The sequence below is a fragment of the Megalobrama amblycephala genome, linkage group LG4 (assembly GCF_018812025.1).
Source record: "Megalobrama amblycephala isolate DHTTF-2021 linkage group LG4, ASM1881202v1, whole genome shotgun sequence".
Classification (NCBI taxonomy): domain Eukaryota; kingdom Metazoa; phylum Chordata; class Actinopteri; order Cypriniformes; family Xenocyprididae; genus Megalobrama; species Megalobrama amblycephala.
The window spans coordinates 19,590,666-19,612,978 of record NC_063047.1 but is presented as its reverse complement, the minus strand read 5'-3'; the positions used below and the strand labels follow the sequence as shown (position 1 = coordinate 19,612,978).

General features: G+C 36.5%; 1 protein-coding gene across 2 annotated transcripts; it reads left to right on the top strand.

Moving 5' to 3' along the window:
* The first annotated feature begins 1,914 nt into the window (after positions 1-1,914).
* Positions 1,915-21,863, top strand: atp1b2b (ATPase Na+/K+ transporting subunit beta 2b). Of its 2 annotated transcripts, XM_048188130.1 has the most exons (9): positions 1,915-2,296; positions 12,094-12,222; positions 12,625-12,729; positions 12,871-13,076; positions 13,541-13,600; positions 15,126-15,152; positions 15,528-15,623; positions 17,973-18,150; positions 21,622-21,863. In XM_048188130.1, the coding sequence occupies exons 1-8, from the start codon at positions 2,206-2,208 to the stop codon at positions 18,138-18,140; spliced, it is 882 nt and encodes a 293-aa protein (XP_048044087.1). In that variant the 5' UTR covers positions 1,915-2,205; the 3' UTR covers positions 18,141-18,150; positions 21,622-21,863. The 2 variants fall into 2 exon arrangements, with proteins under 2 accessions (XP_048044087.1, XP_048044088.1); XM_048188131.1 differs by lacking the exon at positions 15,126-15,152 and having other exon boundaries at positions 1,921-2,296.
* Positions 21,864-22,313: the final 450 nt, after the last annotated feature.

The following is a 22,313-nucleotide window of genomic DNA, read 5'->3' as shown; positions in this document are numbered from 1 at the left end:
GATGTAGATCACAGAAGCACTGCACTACAACGTAAACAGCATAGGAGACTGACAGGGAGAGATTAAATGAAGTCATTATTTTTGTTTAGTTTTTGCACACAATAAGTGTTATCTTTGATTCATAGCATTAAGGTTGAACCACTGCAGTCACATCAACTGTTTTAATGATGTTTTTACTACTTTTCTGGACCTTGAATGTGGTAATTATGTTGCTTTCTATGGGGGATAAAAAAATCTCGGATTTCATCAAAAATATCTTAATTTGTGTTCTGAAGATAAACGAAGGTCTTACGGGTTTGGAACGACATGAGGGTGAGTAATTAATGACAGAAATTTCATTTTTGGGTGAACTAACCCTTTAATGGTTTGCTGTTCAAAGCATATATAATAAAGTAGCCAATAAAGTTACTTAAATAAAAGATTGCTTGGCCACTTCCCAGTACTTTTATTTCCCTGAATTTGGAAAATGGTACTACTTAATTCTGCTCTGTAAAATTGGGATGTTTGTAGAACTGAAGAAAAGAAACCAAGAGTTTAAGTGTTTTTGGGTTATTAAAGGTGCTCTAAGTGATGTCACGCGTTTTTAGGCCAAAACATTTTTTGTCACTTACAGCAAACATCTCCTCACTATCCGCTAACTGCCTGTCTCCTGAACACACTGTAAAAAAACGCATACATACCGTATCTGTAGTCGCCACAAGCTCCAAAAACGGCAACAAAAACAAACTGGTGCAGCCTGAACCACGAATCATAATAAACATGCTCCAGCCAATAACCGACAAGAATGATTTTAAATGCGCGTTCATGACTGTTTCAGGAAGCACGGAGGGGAGGAGGAGGAGGGGGGAGGGTCTAGCTAGCCTCTGTTTTGTTTGACAACACTTCGAACGTCAACAGGAAGTTACTCCACCCAGGATCACTTAGAGCACCTTTAATTTTAAATTAGTATTTGATTATATATTATTATTTTATTATAAGAAGTTATAGAAATAATACTTATTTTAAAGTATTATCTTACTGAACATAATGTCACGTTGCAATTAATCTGCTATCATTTTAAAAATTAATTCTTGACATCAACACAAGGTTTTAAACATGATAAAATCAATGGCAATGTAAATAAAACTTGCAAGTGGCCAAACAATGTGACCCTTGCTGAATTCCACCGCATACTAGTATACTATTACTACTTTTATAATATCTTATATCAGGAATAGTACTGGTAGTATGCAGTTCTGAATTCACCACATAGGCTAGTATTAATGCCCCAGTGCGTGCTGGGAAGATGCCAAATAATATTTTTTTAATGTAGCACTCTCTGAATTAAAAGAATGCATTAATCCAATTGTATCAATCTCTAATGCCAATCTCTAATGCCAATTGACAGAGTAGTAGCCAATTTTGTAATACAAATGCTGCATCAAGTTACATTACTTGTTTTGTTTAAATCAATTCAATCTTTGGTTATTTTTTCTGTACCATTTCCTTGATCTAAGATTATGTTTTTACAGTGCATCTGAAAATCTGAGGCCACTGGGATTCTTTGCACGAAACAGTCCAGAACCGAAACACCAAACACATCCTGAGAGAGCTTTCCCTGGCTTCACCTGATACTTCCCAAAGCAGGGCACGCAAGTGTCTCCATGGCAACGGCCTCACTAGAGACAGACGGATGCCCCGACAAGTCTCTGCCATCACAGCCTTTACAGTTTGTAACTTTACTGAGGGGGCGGGGCTAACTGCGCCGCATAGCGCTGCTATTGGCCAAGAAGTGACTTGAGTTTTGCACAGGGAGGGGCTCTTTTTTTTTGGGGGGGGGGGGGGGGGCTGAGCAGGCAGAGCTTGTTCTACTGCAGTATCGGCATATTAGTGCTGCACTGCTCTCTCTCTCTCTCTCTCTCTCTCTCTCTCTCTCTCTGCGGAATGCGCACTGCACTGGTGAGTGTGCAGAACACCGGGTGTTACATAGGGAGCGAGATCTACTCTCACTCAGTTCTCGCTTGTGTGCTCAGGTTTCGGCAGAGTGCCTTGGGTATCGCTTTTACCCAGTTTTTCATTTAAAAACGCTTTCCATTGAGACCTAAAAGACCGCTTTAACCCTTTCTCTACAATATTCAAGGGCTGAATAGCTGTTTATTACTCTCAAAGAGAGTGTTAGCCTCGAGGCGTTGACTCTGTGAGTGCACATTCATTTCGTCTAGGAAAATGGCAAAAGATGAAAAGAAGAGCGCGTGGAAAGAGTTCTTCTGGAACCCGAGGACGCGCGAGTTTTGCGGGAGGACCGCGAGCAGCTGGGGTAAGTCTTACAAGCATTGACAGGATTATACTCATGCACGTATGCTAATTAGTGCCACATAATTTTGCAATTATAATATGAACCTGAGGTGCAATCGCCTCACTCTGTCAGTGCTGAGAAGTTCACTGATCGCTGTCCGAGGTGCTGAAACTCCAGTTGCGTTGCCTGGCTGTAATGCGTCACTTGCGTTTCCTCTCTTCCTCTCCAGCGCGTTTATGCAGCTGTAAAACGTAATACGTTGGCCTTAGTATGTGTTTATCTTTGTCAAATGAACGAAATTGATATCCACAGACAGATTAAAGTTACTATACTTAATGATTAGCCTATTGTCTTCTTCTGGATAGAAGCGTTGAATGCGCGGTATCAGACAGTGAACAGCGCGAAAAAATGTGATGCGTCGAGTCACTGCAAAACTCCAAAATGCGCTTCAGGCAAAACGTTTTGCACACATCAGTATTTCCTCAACTACATTCTGTGAAGAACAGTCATTTAAAAAGCAAAAGGATTTTAAAATTCTGCAGTAACAATGTGTTAAATAGGCTACCTTACTATATGTTTATAGAAGTACAAAGTATGAATTATTATATACTTTTTGTGAACGATTATTTTTAAAGAGGCAGTACAAATATAGTGAAATGCTGTATAAGTGATGTTTTTGTCAAAAGTATGAATCACTTTAATTTATTTCCTTCTTAAACATTCCTAATCATATAATAAATTTTAGTTTCTTTCTTGGTATCAGTTATGTAGTTTGGAGGGCTTTATGATGTATTTTATCAGGTTAATTGCATTATTTTACTGTCATGTGTGTTAGCCTGTGCTACCCTGACAGTTGCTATGGAGGCCAACTTTAAGCCCCAGTGTGCAACCTGTATCATTTAGTGTACATTTTATCATGACAAACTGATTTTAATATTTAAAATAGGTTGGTATATAAACTTAATATAATTGAATGACATTTAGGAACTGTAAAATATACAGTCAACAAATGGCCACCCTTAATTTCGGTAACATCAGCTGCCAGTTTTTTTGTTTTTTTACCTACAGTTTCACGTTTTACAAATTTACATTCTGCCATTTGGTTTAAACCTGTTTAAACTTTCCAAACATATTCAAACCACTAAATACAATAACCATAAAACACCTTTAGCCCATTGCATATTGCTGCAAATTGTCTTTTGCAGTGACATTGAGATGATTTAATCTAGCCAAGGGCCATTTTGTGTGTGTGTGTGTGTGTGTGTGTGTGTAGGGGGAGGGGGGGGGGGGTGAATTAGTGTAAGATGTAATCCTTTACTAATAGGCTCATTGGTTGCCTTGGTGAGGCTATCATGTAGAGACGCGGCCTATTCTAGGGCCGTAGATTAATTCTGGAACTGAATGTATCTTTTAATCAGGGTGTGATGGCATTAAAGCTATCAGCGGACTCTGCCCGTCGGGCATCTATAACTCAGCTGTCAATGCTATGGGATACTGTGTGTGTGTGTGTGTGTGTGTGTGTGTGCGTGAATATGCTTGAGTTAGAAAAATGCTAGATCACTGCCCTCAAGACTGTATGCCAGCACATTTTGCTCTAGGGAGCTCAGTGTGTGGCAGCTCAGTGAGTGTGTGTGTGTGTGATGCTCTGAGGACTAGCTGCCTAGTTAAGCCAGTGTGCTCTCTAAGACTCCTTAATTAGTCTATTTTTGTCTGTGCCCAAACCAGAGTGAACCTGGGTATGCTTAGATTCTTTAACAAAGTACATCCTCATTACTGAAGCTTAATAGTGACCTATGGAGGACGGTGGAAGCTGTAGCTACATTCATACAGCTGTGTCTTCTATTGAAACATATCCAGGGTTGCTGTCAGGACCCATGGGGCACAGAGGGGTCAATACATCCGATAAAAGCACTTGACCTTACAGCCCTCTGGAGGGTCATATAGAGCCTTTGTTCCATCTTGTTGTTAAACATCACTCTTGCAAAGGCTGTAAGTGAATATCTAAACCACTCCTGAGAATTACAGCTCATAATGCAGCAACCGATATCAGAAGATCTTAATACCACCTTCAAAGAAGCATAAGGGGCCGTTCACATATCACGTCTAAAACCTGTGGAAAGCACGGCCATGCCGCTTTCTCCTCCTTTCCAAAGCGTTTGCGCTCCCGTGGCGTCCGTCATTCCTATGCAACCATGAACTGCACTTTCCATGATGACGAAGAAAGTATCAGCAACGGATAAATTGATTTCTAGCCCTTGCATTGGCTTTACTGCTAGATTATATTTATGGAGATGAGGAATAAAAACCTGTACAGCAATGATCAGCTGTTCGGTTGAGCTTTCGATGTTGTTACGGAAAGGCCGTAGCTGATCGGTTGGTTCTTGTCACATGATCTGTGGTGCGCTTGCGGCATTCTGAAAAGTTGCGATTTTTTCATTTTGCTGCGCCTGGAAAAAACGAGCGTGTCTCACCGCCTGCAAATCATGACCGCTTCGCTTCTATTATAAGCACGCTTACGAACAGTCCCTGAGGTTTCCTGGAAATTAACTGCCTAGAAAAGTTCTGAAGGTATTATCCAGTCCTTCCAGGATTTAACAGGACTTTTTTTTCTGATTTTTGTGGCCTAAAATGACTGAATTTGTGACGGCTTTTCTTAAAATTGTGGCAATATTTACAGCATGTGGGTTCATGGGTTTACAGAGATCATTGCCCCCAGTGGTGAACCACTGAAATTTTGAAATGTTTCAAAACACTTATGACATACCGAAGCCTTGTTTACTGAAATCACATGACTTTGGCAGTTTGATACACGCTCCAAACCACTGATTCGAAACAAAAGATACGTAAAGCTTCAATGCTTCATGAAGCAGTCACTAGAAATTGTTGAATAAAGTCACTATTTTGTTTTTTTGGCACTCACTGAGCCATCAGATTTTATCAAAAATATCTTATTTTGTGTTCTGAAGATGAACGAAAGTCTTACGGGTTTGGAACGACATGAGGGTGAGTCATTAATGACAGAATTTTCATTTTTTGGGTGAACTAACCCTTTAAGTTCTAAGGTGGCACCAACCCCTGATTTGGCAGAGCTGTGAGGACTGACAGAAAAGCACTGAGCCTTAGTTGAAATGCAGATAATATTAACTTTTATTTTATTATTAATAAATATTAAAAATATATACTAGGGTGCTGTGGAAATGGCTAATACGCCAATAAGTGCTCCTCTGCAGCATCCACTACAGTGGTAATTTATTGTCTTTTTTATTTCTAAATAAGGGTTTGCTTTCCTTGTGAAACCTTTAGTTTCACAAACTATGAAGGATGAACAAATAATGTTTTGGATGTCACATTAAAAATAACATTCAAATTGGGCAATATTTAAAGCTTTGAAGTGCTGGGAAAAGTTTGTGTGAAGCATGTAAAAGCACTCGAAAACATTAGTCCCAAACTTTTTCGAGTGGAGTAACCAGTGGCACAATGTTTATCATGATTTCCAGATTATCAGATCAAACTGTTTGATCTGATATCTGTGGTTTAACAGAGAAATCTGCGACGAATGTGAATGCTTCTCACAAGATTTCACAGCGATGTTATTAATTCCGCAGTGAATTCAAGTGCTTCCTTCACATCGCTGTGTAGAAATATTGTCGTGTGATCAAGATCGGCCCGCTGCTCTGAACTCCTGTCGCGTTGTCTATTATTGGTCCGAGCTGCGCTGCTCAAACGATTTGATTAAATGCATGTTGCGATGACATCACGGGACTTGTCTAAGCCCAAAATCTGTGGAAAAAATCTGCGGCAATTAAGAAAAAAATGCAAGCTCCTCCAAATATTGCAGAGTTTGCTTGATTTTGCAATAAATTCAGCGATCGCAGAATCGCGAAATCCTGGAGGGACTGAATAATTATAGTGGTAGCCTACTGATATTCTAGCTTTAGGGATTCCAAAACTTTTTTCATCAGCCAAATCCCTTTGACATAAAAAACTTGAAGTAAATAAGTTAGATTTTATGTTAGTATTTCAATAATTTAACAATACATTTGCACAAGCAATGTTGGTTAACGGTCACAATAAATGCAAGTGAAAGAAAATCATCTTTTTAAATAAGTATTTAATTTTGACTTTTTATTTTTAAAATGATTTGTTTTAAAATTATTGAATTATTTTTTCATTTTTATGTTATAATTATTATTAGCTTTTCAGACGATATACTGTATTTTAAGATCTTCTTGTTGAATTTAGTCACAGAATTCTTGTTCAAATGAATCCAGCTTATTATACAGCTGCACACATCATAGATAAATACATAGAGATGATGATGTAATTTTACCCTCTTATTATCCTTAATATTGCACTACAAAAATAGTCTACTACAATGTACAAAACAATGAGCCTTGCATGGCAAACAGTGTAACAAAATGACAGTAATATTAATATGAATTCTTCTGAAAGTAGCACCATTTTCAGTTCAGTTTTTGAGCAAGTACAGTACAGCATATGGACGACTGAATGTTCAAATGTCCAGAGAGCTAGCTATGTAATAAAAAGCTATCTGCTATAGTGAGGAGCTTTATTTACCTGATTTAATCCTTATCTTTGTTGGTGTAACCTAATCTATTTGGGTTGATTCAGTGATGTTAAATAATGAATAAAATCATTTAATTTACTTACCATGTGAAGCACATTATAAGGTAAAAAATAAAAAAAATAAAAAATCAGTATAGTTACTATCTCTATATTTATTTGCATAAGTTCTTGCTGCCAAAACAGGAAATTGATATTCAGAAATAACAGTGGACGGACTGCTCCCTTTGTCTATATCACAGCTGTGTGTTCCTCTGAAGCTGTATTTGATAGTATGGTGGCATGGTAGGTTTGATGGACTTTAGAATTGATAAATCAGAAAGGATAGATCTAAAGAGATTGTTTGTATGTTTCTTCTCTGTATTAATGATCATGACCATGCGAATAGCAGATCACAGCGGCACATTTTGTTCCTGTCTTTCAGGTTGCGTTCAAATTAGAGGGTTGAAAGAGGGAGGGTGACTTTCATCATGATGAGAGACAGATAAAGAAACAGAAGAGCACCGATAGTGTATCACTCTCGCTTGGTGCAGAATTCGCCACACACACACACACTTACACGGATCGCGAGGAGAGCCAGCACAGCTAATGAGGATGTACCAAATTTTAACCCCTTAACCAAGTTCAGCAAGTAATGTCTGATAATGCAGGTACTTGGAGTCCTGAGAGAGATGGTGGTTATTTTGAGGCTCTCCTGCTGTTAGATTAAGTAATGCTTAATGGTTTGATCATTTGGGCTTTGTTAGTCTTCCTGCATAAGACAACGTTCTCATCTTATCTTTGCTCGCTTTCTCTCTTACGCATCCATTGCGTTCTTTTTCACTCTCTCCAGGTATATTAACACACACTCCTGTGTAATCCTAGCCTGTAGAGTAACCTCACATTGCACTGCTGTTATTGATCAGTGAAAGCCTGTCTGTGCGGGGAGCTCCTGGATGCAGCAGAACAGGGGGCAGAGATCCGGTATCCCTCCTCCCTCGGCCAGGGGCAACCTGATCGACTGTCCCCAGGGGCCTCACTGTGTGAAGCTCAGGTGTCCTGTAGCTTAATGAGCTCTCCTCAGGCGTACACACTCCTGCTAGCCACCATACTGAAGCGTGCACATATATGTGTACAAACATATTCCTCTATCCCTCATATCCCCTCTATGGAATGATAGAGCCTGATCTGTTCAAAATACACTGTAAAAAATGACCGTGATTTTAACAGTAAAAGACTGTAAAAATGCTGCGGTGAAAAACTGTCGATTGGTTTTCAGAAAGTTTCCGTACTATATACGGTGAATAACTGTAATAGATCTAACGGTACATTTAATGTAATTTTACGGTAAAATACCATTAAATTCACAGTTTTTGGAAGTGAAAAATAACAATTAATTGTAAAAATTTACAGTGAAAAACCATACATTGACATTCCCACAATTCCCTGCGTGACACTTCACATTTGATATATTTTCGTTGAAATAAATGTTACTTCTTAGTTTTTCTCATTTTTTCTAATCAGTTATGTACATTAGGGTTTTATGTTACATCTAATGCTGTTAAATTAATGTTTATTGCATTTTTAAAATTTCATGCATGTTACCATGATGGTGTTTAGTGTGTGTGTGAATGACACTGTGTGCTCCTTCTATATGTTAGTGTTGTCCTTCTCAGCTTGTGGAAAATCTGCTTGTGATGAATTTTGATTCATCATGTAACTCTTATCACCACTGTGTTTGGTGACTGTCAGTGTATTATAAAGGTACAAAACAGATATTAGTACTTCATTAGGTTGGTAAATTAACATTATATCAGTTAATGAAATACGTTATTTTACCGTAAATTTAACAGATTTTTTTTTTTACGTTGCTACTGTATTTTTTACGGTAAAGTTCTGGCAACCACAGCTGCCGTTTTTTTACCGTAAATTTTACTGGGATTTTTTTTTACAGTGTAGCAACCATAAATTATTTAGTGTTGATGAATATGTTTTGAAGTATATTCATTTTACAGAGGCAAATTAATGAATTATGAAATCTCTACATTTTATCAGAGTATTCAGGTAATTATCAATTATTTGAAATTATTCATTAATTTAAATGAATAATTAATTAAATTGAAATATAATAATAATAATAATAAAATAATAACAAATAATAACAAATAATATAATTACATAATAAAGTAATTACTTAAATAAATTAAATAATTAATTAAAAAATTTAGGCTGTCCAAGTGTCCTGCAAGCTATAATATTTTGTGCATATTTTTTCTGATATGTAATATAAATGATATATGTACACTACTGTTCAAGAGTTTGGGATTAATACTTTTTTTTTTAAAGAAAATTAATACTTTTATTTAGCAGGGATGCATTAAAGGTGACAGTAAAGGCATTTATAATGTTACAAAGCATTTCTATTTCAAATAAATTCTGTTCTTTTGAACATTCTATTCATCAAAGAATTGTTAATAAAAAAATGTATCAGAGTTTCAGCAGCGCAACTGATGTTTTTTGAGCACCAAATCAGCATATTATTTTACAAATTAATTTATTCCTGTGATGTCAAAGCTGAATTTTCAGCAGCTATTACCTCAGTCTTCAGTGTCACATCATGATCCTTCAGAAATCATTCTAAATGAAAATAGAAAATCATTATTTTAAGTTGTAATAATATTTCACAATAATATACTTAGATTGTCTTAGTGAGCAGAAAATACTTCTTTCAAAAACCTTTAAAAAATCTTACCCTAAACATTTGAACGGTAGTGTATACAATTATTATTATAATACAGTATATTCCCTGAAAATCCCCCTTGTGATTTAATCTGCCCTCTTCTCCTCCTCCTGTCACCATCCCTCCCCTTTTCACCCCTCTTAATACCCACATCTGCCCTGCAGTAATTCAATTTTGTCAAAGACTAGACATTGACCAGAAAGGATTACCAGACTTCCTCTAAGGGACATTTGTGTGTAAAAGTGTGAATATGTGTAAGACAGAGCTGCAGTGAATGTGTATGTATGCACTGAATATAAATATATGAATGAGCAGAGGAGATTGGGGTGCTCTGGTGAGAAGTTAAGAGGATTAGGCCTGCCTTATTTCTTTACTCAGTTACATCAGCAGAATGAGAGAGACGAAGCAAGACAGAGTGCAAAATATATGGTGTTATGTTCCTAGTATTCTGCATATCTTATTACAAACACTCTGATCAAATATGTTTTTATTAAAGAGTGTTAAATTGGAGAAGTTACAAGTTTTGTGCAATAAAATTTCATTAAGTCATTGGGTCAAGATAAACAAAATGTATAGCTGTTAGGTTCATGGTTTTGTTTAGTGTGATTTGATTCAGTTCTGTTTTGTCTTCCGGTCATTATTTGATCTGATTTCCTAGTTTGTGACCTAGGTTACCCATTAATTCATCATTCTGTTCAGCTGGTCTTAATTAGTTCCTTTTGTTTGCTCCCTGTACTTAAACCATATATTTCATTCTGAGTCGTGCATGTTATACCTTTCCATGACAATAGCTCTGATTTAAAGGTGCCATCGAACGTTTTTTTACAAGATGTAATATAAGTCTAAGGTGTCCCCTGAATGTGTCTGTGAAGTTGTAGCTCAAAGTACCCCATAGATTTTTTTTAATTAATTTTTTTAACTGCCTATTTTGAGGCATAATTAGAAATGCGCCGATTCATGCTGCGGCCCCTTTAAATCGCACGCTCTCCGCCCACAGAGCTCGCGCTTGCCTTAAACAGTGCATAAACAAAGTTTACACAGCTAATATAACCCTCAAAATGGATCTTTACAAAGTGTTCGTCATGCAGCATGTCTAATCGTGTGAGTATAGTATTTATTTGGATGTTTACATTTGATTCTGAATGAGTTTGATAGTGCTCCGTGGCTAACGGCTAATGCTACACTGTTGGAGAGATTTATAAAGAATGAAGTTGTGTTTATGAATTATACAGACTGCAAGTGTTTAATAATGAAAATAGCGACGGCTCTTGTCTCCGTGAATACAGTAAGAAACGATGGTAACTTTAACCTCATTTAACAGTACATTAGCAATATGCTAACAAACATTTAGAAAGACAGTTTACAAATATCACTAAAAATATCATGTTATCATGGATCATGTCAGTTATTATTGCTCCATCTGCCATTTTTCGCTATTGTCCTTGCTTGCTTACCTAGTACTGCCTGCCCTTGTGTAATGCCTCGATCATGGGCTGGCATATACAAATATTAATACACATATTAATGATCCCGACTGTTACGTAACAGTTGGTGTTATGTTGAGATTCGCCTGTTCTTCGGAGGTCTTTTAAACAATTGAGATTTATATAAGAAGGAGGAAACAATGGAGTTTGAGACTCATCTAATGTCATTTCCATGTACTGAACTCTTGTTATTCAACTATGCCGAGGAAAATTCAATTTTCAATTCGATGGCACCTTTAAATTCTGTCATTTATTTATTTGCAAAACATACTTTGCGAACTACTCCTAGACTGCTGGCTCGATCTGAAAAATTCATTGAAGTCCCTTTGTCAATATTTCTTAATTAACATTTATCACTCATTAATATTAATCAATTTAAGGACATGTGACAAATTTGGAGGGACTTGGCCACTTGGCGGCACTATCACAGTGAAAAAAAACATAAAAACCGCTTTGACTATACAGACACGTAGTCAAATCTATTTTGTATGTAGTATACTTGTCTAAGGTTCCATCAATAAGGACAGTCAGATATAAAATATGGCCACCATCAGCCAATCAGTATTGGCTGTAGACATGGTTAAAATGATCCACTCAAAACTAATATAGGCTACTGTACACATATAAAATGTGAGTATGTGGAGGAGTGTAAAATTTGCTTATGATGCTCGGACAGTAGGTGGCATCAAAAAGGCCTTATCCATAGGCTTTTTTAAATGTATGGGGCATTGCCATTGTGCTATCTCTCTGTCAAAAATGATTCATGTTGTGCAAAATGTGGGTTTATAGTGCTTAAACTCCAATAATTACTGCATTCAGCTGTATTTATTAGTCGATCTAAATTAATAGGCATATTTATTAGTAGTAGTAGTAGTAGTAATTATTATTAATAATTAATAATATTCATATTATTCTCCTAGAATTCTTGTAAAATGCTAAGTTTGACCAGTGTTCCAGTGACATTTCCAAGAGCTTGAGTGCAGTATGTGTTTGTTTATAGAGTTTGTATTTGAATATGTGTGTCTTTTTAGGTCTGATCCTGTTATTTTATCTGGCATTCTACATTTTCCTGGCTGGATTATTTGCTCTCACCATGTACGTAATGCTGCAGACACTCGATGACCACAGACCAACATACCAAGATAGACTTTCAACTCCAGGTGATACACACAGACCATTCACAAGTAAAATAAATGCAAACCTGTGGTGAACGTGATTTAGGTCGCCGTGATTTTGCCAAGTAAGACATGTTCCTGGATAAACATAATTTGTGGATCCTGCATAACATTCCTGTCTGAAAATTTAGTCATAACCCTACCCATAACTTATCCTTGAAATCAGATGGAGAATAACACTAATGTAGAAGCACCTAACCCTGGTTGTAAGCCTAAACTTGATATAAACTGTAAACGTGTCCCTTAAATCTGATTGGTTGATTAGAATGTTGTTCCAGGATCAACAAAGATGTTGATCCAGGAACATGTTGTACTTGGTAAAATCACTGTGACCCAAAAATACACACACTTAAAGACTCTGTATCTTGGTTTTCTGTTATTTTGTAGGGATGATGATCAGACCTAAAGGAGACCAGTTGGAGATCGCTTACACTGTGGAGTTCACAGAGACCTGGGAAAGATATGTCCAGGCCCTCAATAACTTCCTCTCACGTGAGTACCAGGAGGTTTTCGAACAACCGCATACAGTATGTATTACAGAGAAACTGCTACAATTATTTTACTATTGAAATTCCGCATGCCATTTAGCAAGAAGTTCACAGAAGGTCATGTCCTGTTGCTTCTTCTATGCAGCCTACAATGACTCAGTCCAGGCCCAGAAGAATTACGAGTGTAAACCGGATCGGTACTTCATCCAGGAGGACAGTGGCAGTTTGAAAAACTTCCCCAAGCGTTCCTGCCAGTTCAACCGCACCATATTGGAGGATTGCTCTGGGCTCACAGATCGTTATTATGGTTACAACGAGGGCAAGCCCTGCGTCATCATCAAGCTCAACCGTGTAAGACGTGAAATAGAATTGAGTGAAATGTTTGTGTCGGAAACATTTACAATAATATCTAAAAAGTTACAGTTTATAATGCAAAAATGCTGTACTTCTCAATCCTTCAATTGGCAAATCAGAGTCAAGTATTCCTGCGAACTCTCCCACCAAACCCTGACATAGTGTTTTGACACATCTAATTGAATATATTTTATATTACAAACAGTAATCAAAATAAATGTCTGATTTGATTTTAGGGCATTGAGTGAGTTTTTTCCAGTTATTATTATTGAACAGTGAGTGATGGCTTTGACCTGAAACCACAGAATTAAAGAGAGCGGCCTGACTGTTTATAATAGTTAAGCAGAGTTGCTTTAGCTTTTTAATGAGACCCAATTTGACCTTTCTTTTTGTTCTTATCTGTGGGTCTCTTTCTTTTTCTCTCTAATTTCAGTCTTTCTGTCTTTATTCCTCTTTTGCAGGTGATAGGTCTGTTGCCTACTAAGGACGGGCAGCCTCCTTACGTCACTTGTGGCGCTAAGGTAAGAGCGCTCTGTTTCAGTCTCCCACTCTCTTCTTATCCTTCAGTCTTTTAGAAAGGGATTGATTTCAGATTAAAGTTACATGAGCCATTCAACAAGGCCAACAGATTAAATTAGCTAGTAATTAGAACGGTGGCCTGCTTCAGAGAAAAGCTGTCATGACAGACTATGTGCTGCTGATTCACATGCAAATAAACAAGAAGAAACAAACAGAAATGAGAGCAAGTTAAGTAAGGTTGGTGTTTCCCGTTCATTTTCACTCATTCATTCATGCAAAATTCAGTCTGTTTTCGAATTCCATGAGACTGAGAGGTGGGCGTGTTTAAGCCATTACCTCATTTGCATAATTCATTAAGCACACTCTAAAAAATGTTTGGTTAAAAACAACCCAAGTTGGGTTGAAAATGGACAAACCCAGCAATTGGGTTGTTTTAACCCAGTGGTTGGGTTAAATGTTTGCCCAACCTGCTGGGTAGTTTTATTTAACCAACTACTGATTAAAAATGACTACATGGCTGGCTTAAAATGAATCCAAAATAGACACATAATTACTAGAGGCAACAATAATAATCAAAAGATGTACATTTATTAATAAGCAATTTAATAAATGTTTATTGTTTATTATTCATTATCTTATTAATAAATGCTCATTTATTAAACATATTAATAAATGTTAATTTCCAGCATATTTTGGGTTCATTTTAAGCAATACAGTAATTTTTATACAACAGTTGAGTTAAATAAAACTACCCAGCACGTTGGGCAAACATTTAACCCAACCACTGGGTTAAAACAACCCAATTGCTGGGTTTGTCCATTTTCAACCCAACTTGGGTTGTTTTTTACCCAGCATTTTTTAGAGTGCAGGTATTAATCAGGTGACTGGTCACTGTTATAGTTTATTCGTTTAAAATATTTAGCTTTATTTCATTTCAGTTGCCAATGCAACATTTAAAATATTTCATTTCAAGTTTTAGCTTTCCATTTAATATTTATATTTTATTTAATTTCAGTTTTATTTGAATGAGTTTAGAAATAGTTTTAGTTAACAGCACTGTTGCTTGTTTGCATTCACATACTGTAGGTTGTTGTTACCCCGCTGTAATGCCACACATTATCAGGCAGTTCTTTGATCTGTATTGCATTAGAGTGGAAGTTTTTCATGCTCTTTCCCGGAGCTTTCTCAATCGTGTGTGTCACTGGGATCAAGTATGTTTGTGTGGGTTCAGGCTGGATATCGACTGGCGGTTTAATCTGATGGTGCCATTCAGGCTCATGCAGATATGTTCCTCAATCGAGTTCTGTCTTCTGTCAACTGCAAATCACTTATTCATTAAAAAATATCTTGCCCTTTCTCATAATTCATCCTCATGTGTTCTGCATTGTTGTCATTTAATTGTTGTTTTCAGTGTTTGTTCAATGTGTGTTGTTTTACACCATTGCTCATCATCTTCGTTTATGCTTCATGTGGATGATTTGTTTTTGTTTTTCTGTCTCATCTGTTCTCCCCCTCCATTCTTGTCAGAAATACAAAGTTGGGAAAGACGAGTGGGTAAGAATAAAAGACAGAATAAAGAATAATCATTTTAACAGAGTATTTTACTAGCTGTATTTTACAGCTTTGATATTCTGCAATGAGAGAAAAATTGGAAGCCAGACTTGGATAATTTTATCAAACTGACCAATCTTTATATAAGTTATATAGTTAGCCTATATATAGAGTTACATATATTTTTTGCAGCAAAAAAATAAAATGATTATTCATATAGTCAGATCATATGCTAGATAATTCCAGCATAAGATCATCTTAAGGGGCAATTAGTTTTTTACAGTAATACAGTAATAGCAGTTTTGGTGTTAGAAGAGCTTGATACCCTCAGATCAAATGCTGAGCTGAGATGAACTCAATGTCTCCCTCCCTCTGTAGGCGGATGACTCAGATAAACTTGGTGAACTGGCGTACTTTCCCCCCAATGGCACCTTCAACCTTATGTACTACCCTTACTATGGCAAGAAAGCCCAGGTACAACACACACACACACACACACACACACACACACACACAAACACACACACACACACTTGGAGAATACACCTGTAAGCACATATACAGACACACATCTTACATAATGTAAATAAATGTTGGCATGAAATTAAATATTGCATATGGTTCATTATTATTAGGGGTTCAAGCGCGTAGCTTGATAAATAAAAAACATTAAAACCACTACATCTGTGGCCTGTTGCATAAAGCTAGTTGAACAAACTCTGATTTTCAGAGTAGGTTTGGAGTTGACAAATCCAGATAAATTCAACCTGGTTTAGATCAGGATCAACTGTTGCACAACACTCGGTATAAACTTTCTCTGTCAACTCAACAGAGTTTGCAAAGCACGTACACCTGAAAGTGTGACACGTGCGGCAAACGGCCAGTCACACGGAACATGGAGAACGTCAGTTTGATTCACTTCTCGCGAGAGAGCCGCGCAATTCATGTCTCTTCTGAAGATTAAGAGATCGTTATGAAAAATATGAAATTAAACTCATTTACAAAGCAGGAATAAATACTGCTGCTGTGAAAGTTTGAGAAGGCAGCTGAAAGAAAATATCTGATTATATCAATGCATGTGAATCAAATAGAGCGAATAGTAAATATAGTTTCACAAAGAGCTCAAAAAAATACATGTAAGCTTAATCTGTTTAAAAGCTTTTTATATTATGCATGTATTATATTTATTTTAATTTAAAAGCATTTAATATTGTCAATTAATATAATATTCCTAATTATATGAATATGTCTTATGAATTATTCATAGTTTTAATTTATTTAATATAAATATAATGAATAATTTGCAGCAAAAGATGAGCAATTTTGTCTCTAAAATGTTTTTACTATAAAATGCTTTCATTTGGAGCGAGAGATACAGGGAGAGTGGCTTTATTGCATCAGATATGTGTCACTTTACTCACAGCTGATTGGTCAATTTTGGGTTTGTGATTTCTAACTCAGAATAAAACCTGTTCCGGAGCAGGTTAGCCGTGTAGCATAAGTTACCATAGCAATGAAACCCGCTAAAAACCAATCCACCTTCATGAGCCCGAAAAACCAGAGTTTGCTCAAATTGATCTTGAACTTACCTGGGTAGCAACTGAAACCGGCTTTGTGCAACAGGCCACTACACAACGGTCAATCTGATTGACTTGAAAATTGGCATGCATTGCATGCACAAGTTGCCATGATGGTAAAGTGATTGTCCACTTGGTGGCGCAATAACAGGAAAAAAAAAAAAAAGGTACTATGAATATCTATAAGGACCTTCTTGTCTCTCAAAAAACATGGCTCCCATTGGCCTATGAAATTTTAAAAACCTGTTAGACCAGGTTAACAGAGGCCGATCAAAACAAAACTTGGTGGGCCTGTTTAACTCTTGACTCTAGCGGCCTGTGTGAAGTATGAAAGAAATCAGCCACCGGGTGGCGCTAGGTATCACACATAAACTATGTTCTATATTCCCTTTTTTACAATCAAAAGATCACATTCAGATCTGCCCCTATCCAATAAACAATTGATGGATAGGATAGTCCTCATACTACATGTTTTTTTTTTTCCCTACAAACTGTTTTACTCAGATGTGCGTGACAATATGGAAGAAAAGAGATTCACAATTTCCATTTCATGCTGACTTTAAAGTACACATGAAATCAAAATTGACCTTATTTATTTCGTTAGCTCAAATTGCTAGTTTTGTGGTGAACAATTCATCCGTGCAAGTCAATCCACACAAAAAAAAATTGTTTGGCTTCGTAATATTTAATCAAAATCTGAAAATGCTCCTCCCCTCTGCAACGGTGCCCCTTCTCTGATAACGTCAGTTTGACGGCTTGGGTTGAAAATGCTTAAACCACTCCCCTCCGACCGTTAGTCTGCAATTAGCGAGAGATGGAGAGGAGGAGCGCTGAAGTAAAACTCTGCCCTCTATTCAATATTCCGTTTCACTTGGAAATACGTCACAGCACTGGAGAAAAGTCGTTTGCAACTTCCGGTTCACGCGGACTTTAAAGGTGCAATCAGTTGTGCTGTTATGGTATTCATCTGTTACTGACACCTAGTGATATGGATGTAGCATCACATGAAGAAAAAGCAGAGGAAAAGTTGTCAGTTACTAATGTATAGTCACAAAACTGCTAAGGTGTCCGATAACAGGAGGCAACTGAGATAAAAGCGAGTCATATCCCGTTGGTCATGTGATCTTAACATGTTGGCTCACATGAGCAAATGTAAAATAATACAGCTTTTATACATGTTGCTATAAACTATCTGATACATTCACCTTTAATAAAAACTAAATATCTCACTCTTCTTCTGCTGCAGGTAAACTACTCTCAGCCTCTAGTGGCCATTAAGTTCCTCAACATCACCATGAACGAGGAAGTAAACGTGGAGTGCAAAATCAACTCTAATGCGATTCCTGAGGGCACTGAACGAGACAAGTTTGCTGGACGCGTTTCCTTCAAACTGAGGATCAACTCCAGAGATTAAACAGATGAAAGTGTGTTCCTCTATTTTACACATACGCACACACACAGAGACACACACACATATACACACGCACACACAGCAGTGTACAAGTGTACAGTTATTCACCGAGAGCAAAGCTAGAGACATAAGCCAGAAACAGTAATCCTCAGCACAGACAGATCAGAGAATACTACTTAAAATTTCAAAGAAAAATATACATCTATTTTTATTTTTTATTTTTTTTCATTTTAGACTTTAGTGAGGTTGTAGAGAGTTAGCAAAGTTGTGGTTTTGTGTGTATTAATCTTTGTACATCTGTGTGTGCGTGTGTGTTTGCATGTGTGAGTTGAGATATTACAGCATTTATTTTCTGAAACAAAATTTAAATTGCATGCTCAGCTGTCAGAGCTATTTATTAAATAATATATTATTCTATTAAGCAATATTAAGAATAAAGGGATATCGTTTTTTTAAAAGGAGAAAAATTCAGAACCCCCATCAATATCTGTATTAATTTAGAAGAAATTAATAATTATGATTCCAAAGCAGGTGTCTATGGATTAATGTGCTACGCTGGCATGATCTCATGTTCGGAGTGAAATCTCATGTTTGGATCTCATGCTCTTGAGTGCTAGGAATTTTTTTTATTTTGTTTTTTGTGTATGCATGTATCAGTTGTGAAGAGTGGTACTGAAACCTCTCCTCTGCCTGATTTATAAATGAAGAGGATATTTTATATCAACATGTAGATAAGACTGATGAAAGTCAGTTCTACATTCCTCTCTAGCACACAGGAAAAAAAACTGATACATTCATAAACATTTCTGCATTCCTATTGGTTTCGGCACAGACTGTACTATCATATGTGTCACGTTTCATTTGTCATGAGGCATGTCTATTTAAGTTTGTTTATATGTATAAATAGGTATTTTGCAGTATTTTCCTTTTTTTTTTTTTTGGCATGTGTAATCCAATCTGTCTCACATGGTGAGGGGATATGATGTTTTGTATTGATTTGCACTGGTTCAGATGGATGACAGCAGGCCTGAGTTCAGTTCAAAATCTGAAAAATAGGTAGAAAAAGTGTGTTTGATACAGTATGTGTGTGTGTGAGAATATGTGCATATGTGTGTTATTTGATTTGATTTCATTTCTTTTATGTTAATCTTTGTGCACAATTTACTTTCTGAGTATTTTTGGATTTTGTTGTGAGTTATTTAATAGAGACAGATAGAGAGGCTCTAAGAGCAGGAACAGAAGGCTTGTTTCTGCTGATAAGGGAGACAGAAGTTAATCCAACCTAGTCGTTACCCTGCATGAGTCAATAAAACAAAAAAACATGGTCACCCACCTCATTTCTCTTTATTTTATAAATCTCATTTCTCTCTTTTATATTTTTAAGCACATAAGCTCATTCTCTGAACACATACACCTCATGCTCCATGCTGTGAAGTGTCTTGTGTTTCATGCTAAGGCTACTGTCATACAGAGAATGGATCGTCCATAAGAATGTACACACTGCTTCTCTGTGTCATAGTCACTCTGACGAGAGTTTGAGTGTGTACACTTCCTCTAATGCCCTAATCCTTTAATCTCACAGGATAATCCTAAATAGGTATGGCGCTCTACACCAACATTTCCCCAAAAGTGTCTGACAGATAGATAGACATTTACTGAAGAATATTTTACCGAGTGACAGAATGCTTCATCACATTTGATCACTTTCACATGTACATCTGTGATGTCTGTATATTGCATATTTTATGTTTGTGCACGGCGAGGATGTTATCTGACCCAGCAGAGAAAGCTTCAAATCAACAAAATTAAATATTCATTTACCTTAGGCCCCAGCTCACATTTCATTAACTTGATCCTGTACAATAGTTCACTTTGGAGTGAAAAATCAACTAATTCTAATTATTGTACTTTTTTTCTTTTTTTTTTGGAGAATGCAGCTAATTTATAATACCATGCACAAAAGGCAAAAGAGAACAACTATTATAAGTGCAGATTTTGCTGCATGCAGGCTTGGAGATTTTGTAAACAGCGCCCCCACGCCATCAACTGTTTCTACTGGTGAACTACGCATTTAATAGTAGGCCTCATACAGTATTATAGCATATGTTTTAAAGGTGCTCTAAGTGATGTCACGCGTTTTGAGGCCAAAACATTTTTTGTCACATACAGCAAACATCTCCTCAATATCTGCTAGCTGCCTGTCCCCTGAACACACTGTAAAAAAACGCAGTCTCTGTAGTCGCCACAAGCTCCAAAAACGGCAATAAAAACAAACTGGTGCAGCCTGGACCACGAATCATAATAAACATGCTCCAGCCAATAACCGACAAGAATGATTTTAAATGCGCGTTCATGACTGTTTCAGGAAGCACGGAGGGGAGGGGGAGGAGGAGGAGGAGGAGGGAGGGTCTAGCTAGCCTCTGTTTTGTTTGACAACACTTTGAACGTCAACAGGAAGTTACATCCACCCAGGATCACTTAGAGCACCTTTAAAATACAGGAAGGAATCTTTTGAAAAGCAATATATTTATATTTTGTGTCCATTTCGTGTATAAAGAAAAGTTGCATAATATATGCTATTTTCCTTTAGAATGGCTGATCATGAAGATAATTATTTATTAGTGAATATATAAATGTGAATGGCTATAATTATTTTAAAGTCACATGCAATATAGAAAAGATTGTGTATTTTCAAAGAACCTATATTTCTATTTTTGTTGACCATTTTATGAAAAAAGCATGTACCAACTGGGGAAAGTGATTTAATAGAGACATATAGAGAGGTTCTAAGAGCAGGAATAAAAGTTTATGTTTCTGCTGATAAGGGAGACAGAAGTGAATCCAACCCAGTCTTTACCCTGCATGAGTCAATAAAACAAAAACAAAAAACATGGTCACCCACCTCATTTCTCTTCATTTTTTTTTTTAAATCTCATTTCTCTCTTTAATGTTTTTTTCAATACCATGAACAAAAGGCAAAAGAGAACAACTATTATAAGTGCAGATTTTGCTGCATGCAGGCTTGGAGATTTTTTTAAACGGCTATATTTATTGTAAAATCACATGCAATATAGAAAAGATTGTATATTTTCAAAGAACCTATATTTCTATTTTTGTTGACCATTTTATGAAAAAAGCATGTACCAGCTGGGGAATGTATGATACACATTAAGCTTTGCAGTGTTTATAATAAAATACAAGGAAGTCACAAGACTTTGTGTTAACCCAAGAATGTAATCATTTATTGACACTTTAATAGTCTGGATCTCATCGTAGCCTTTGAAATACCAAAATATATGCAACTTTTATGTTTCATAAAACCACAAATGTCACAGTGACAATATAGATCATGGCTCTTAGAACAAATTAAATGTCTCCTGTGAACATATTAACCAAATGAACAGCTTTTGAAAACAAGTCATTCACCTAATGTATATGAATAAGTATATATAGTAAATGCTGTGGTTTGGATGTGTTTGAACAGATGGAGTTGGTTGTGTGAACAGGCCCAGAAACATCACAGAACAAAACTGCAGTTCATTCGATATGGCTCAATGTTCAGTGGTTCACACAGAACTTTGATTAAATGTTTGATGAACAATAAGAGGGTGAAATTATATTACCTAGTTAGTTGAATTAATTATATAAACACCTGATACTGTATATGTTCATAAGCTTAATCTAATGTATTGAAATAACAAACTTAATAAAAAGAGCAAATATATACACTGTCTCCTCTTCATTAATATAGTCAACTTCTAGAACTCAATACTGGAGGTAAAAATGGTTAAAACATAGGTTTCATGAGTTTACATTAGGGGTATTTGTTCAACTAAAAGAGACTAAAAAAGAGCAGAGTTGACATACACACACACTGCATTCATATTCTCATATGGACAATGAAATGCTGAGCTTGCAAATGTGTGGGTAAGTTTGCCCTTATAAATTATGCTCATGCATGTTAGTTTGTGGTCATTATAAGGAACTTCACGAGGAGTTGTCTCTGCTTAATCCCAATCATGGCCAATTTCATCTCAATAAATACCAGCCTGGTCTCATTGTTAAAGGTCCCGTTTTTCGTGTTTTTTTGAAGCGTTGATTGTGTTTATAGTGTGCAATATAACATGTGTTCATGTTTCACGTGTAAAAAAACACAGTATTTTTCACATAATTTAC

Coding starts and splice junctions, on each gene's coding strand:
- atp1b2b (XM_048188130.1), top strand. CDS start 2,206: ATGGCAAAAGATGAAAAGAAGAGCGCGTGGAAAGAGTTCTTCTGGAAC. Junction 12,223..12,624: donor AGATAGACTTTCAACTCCAG/GTGATACACACA, acceptor GTTATTTTGTAG/GGATGATGATCAGACCTAAA. Junction 13,601..15,125: donor ACGTCACTTGTGGCGCTAAG/GTAAGAGCGCTC, acceptor CATTCTTGTCAG/AAATACAAAGTTGGGAAAGA.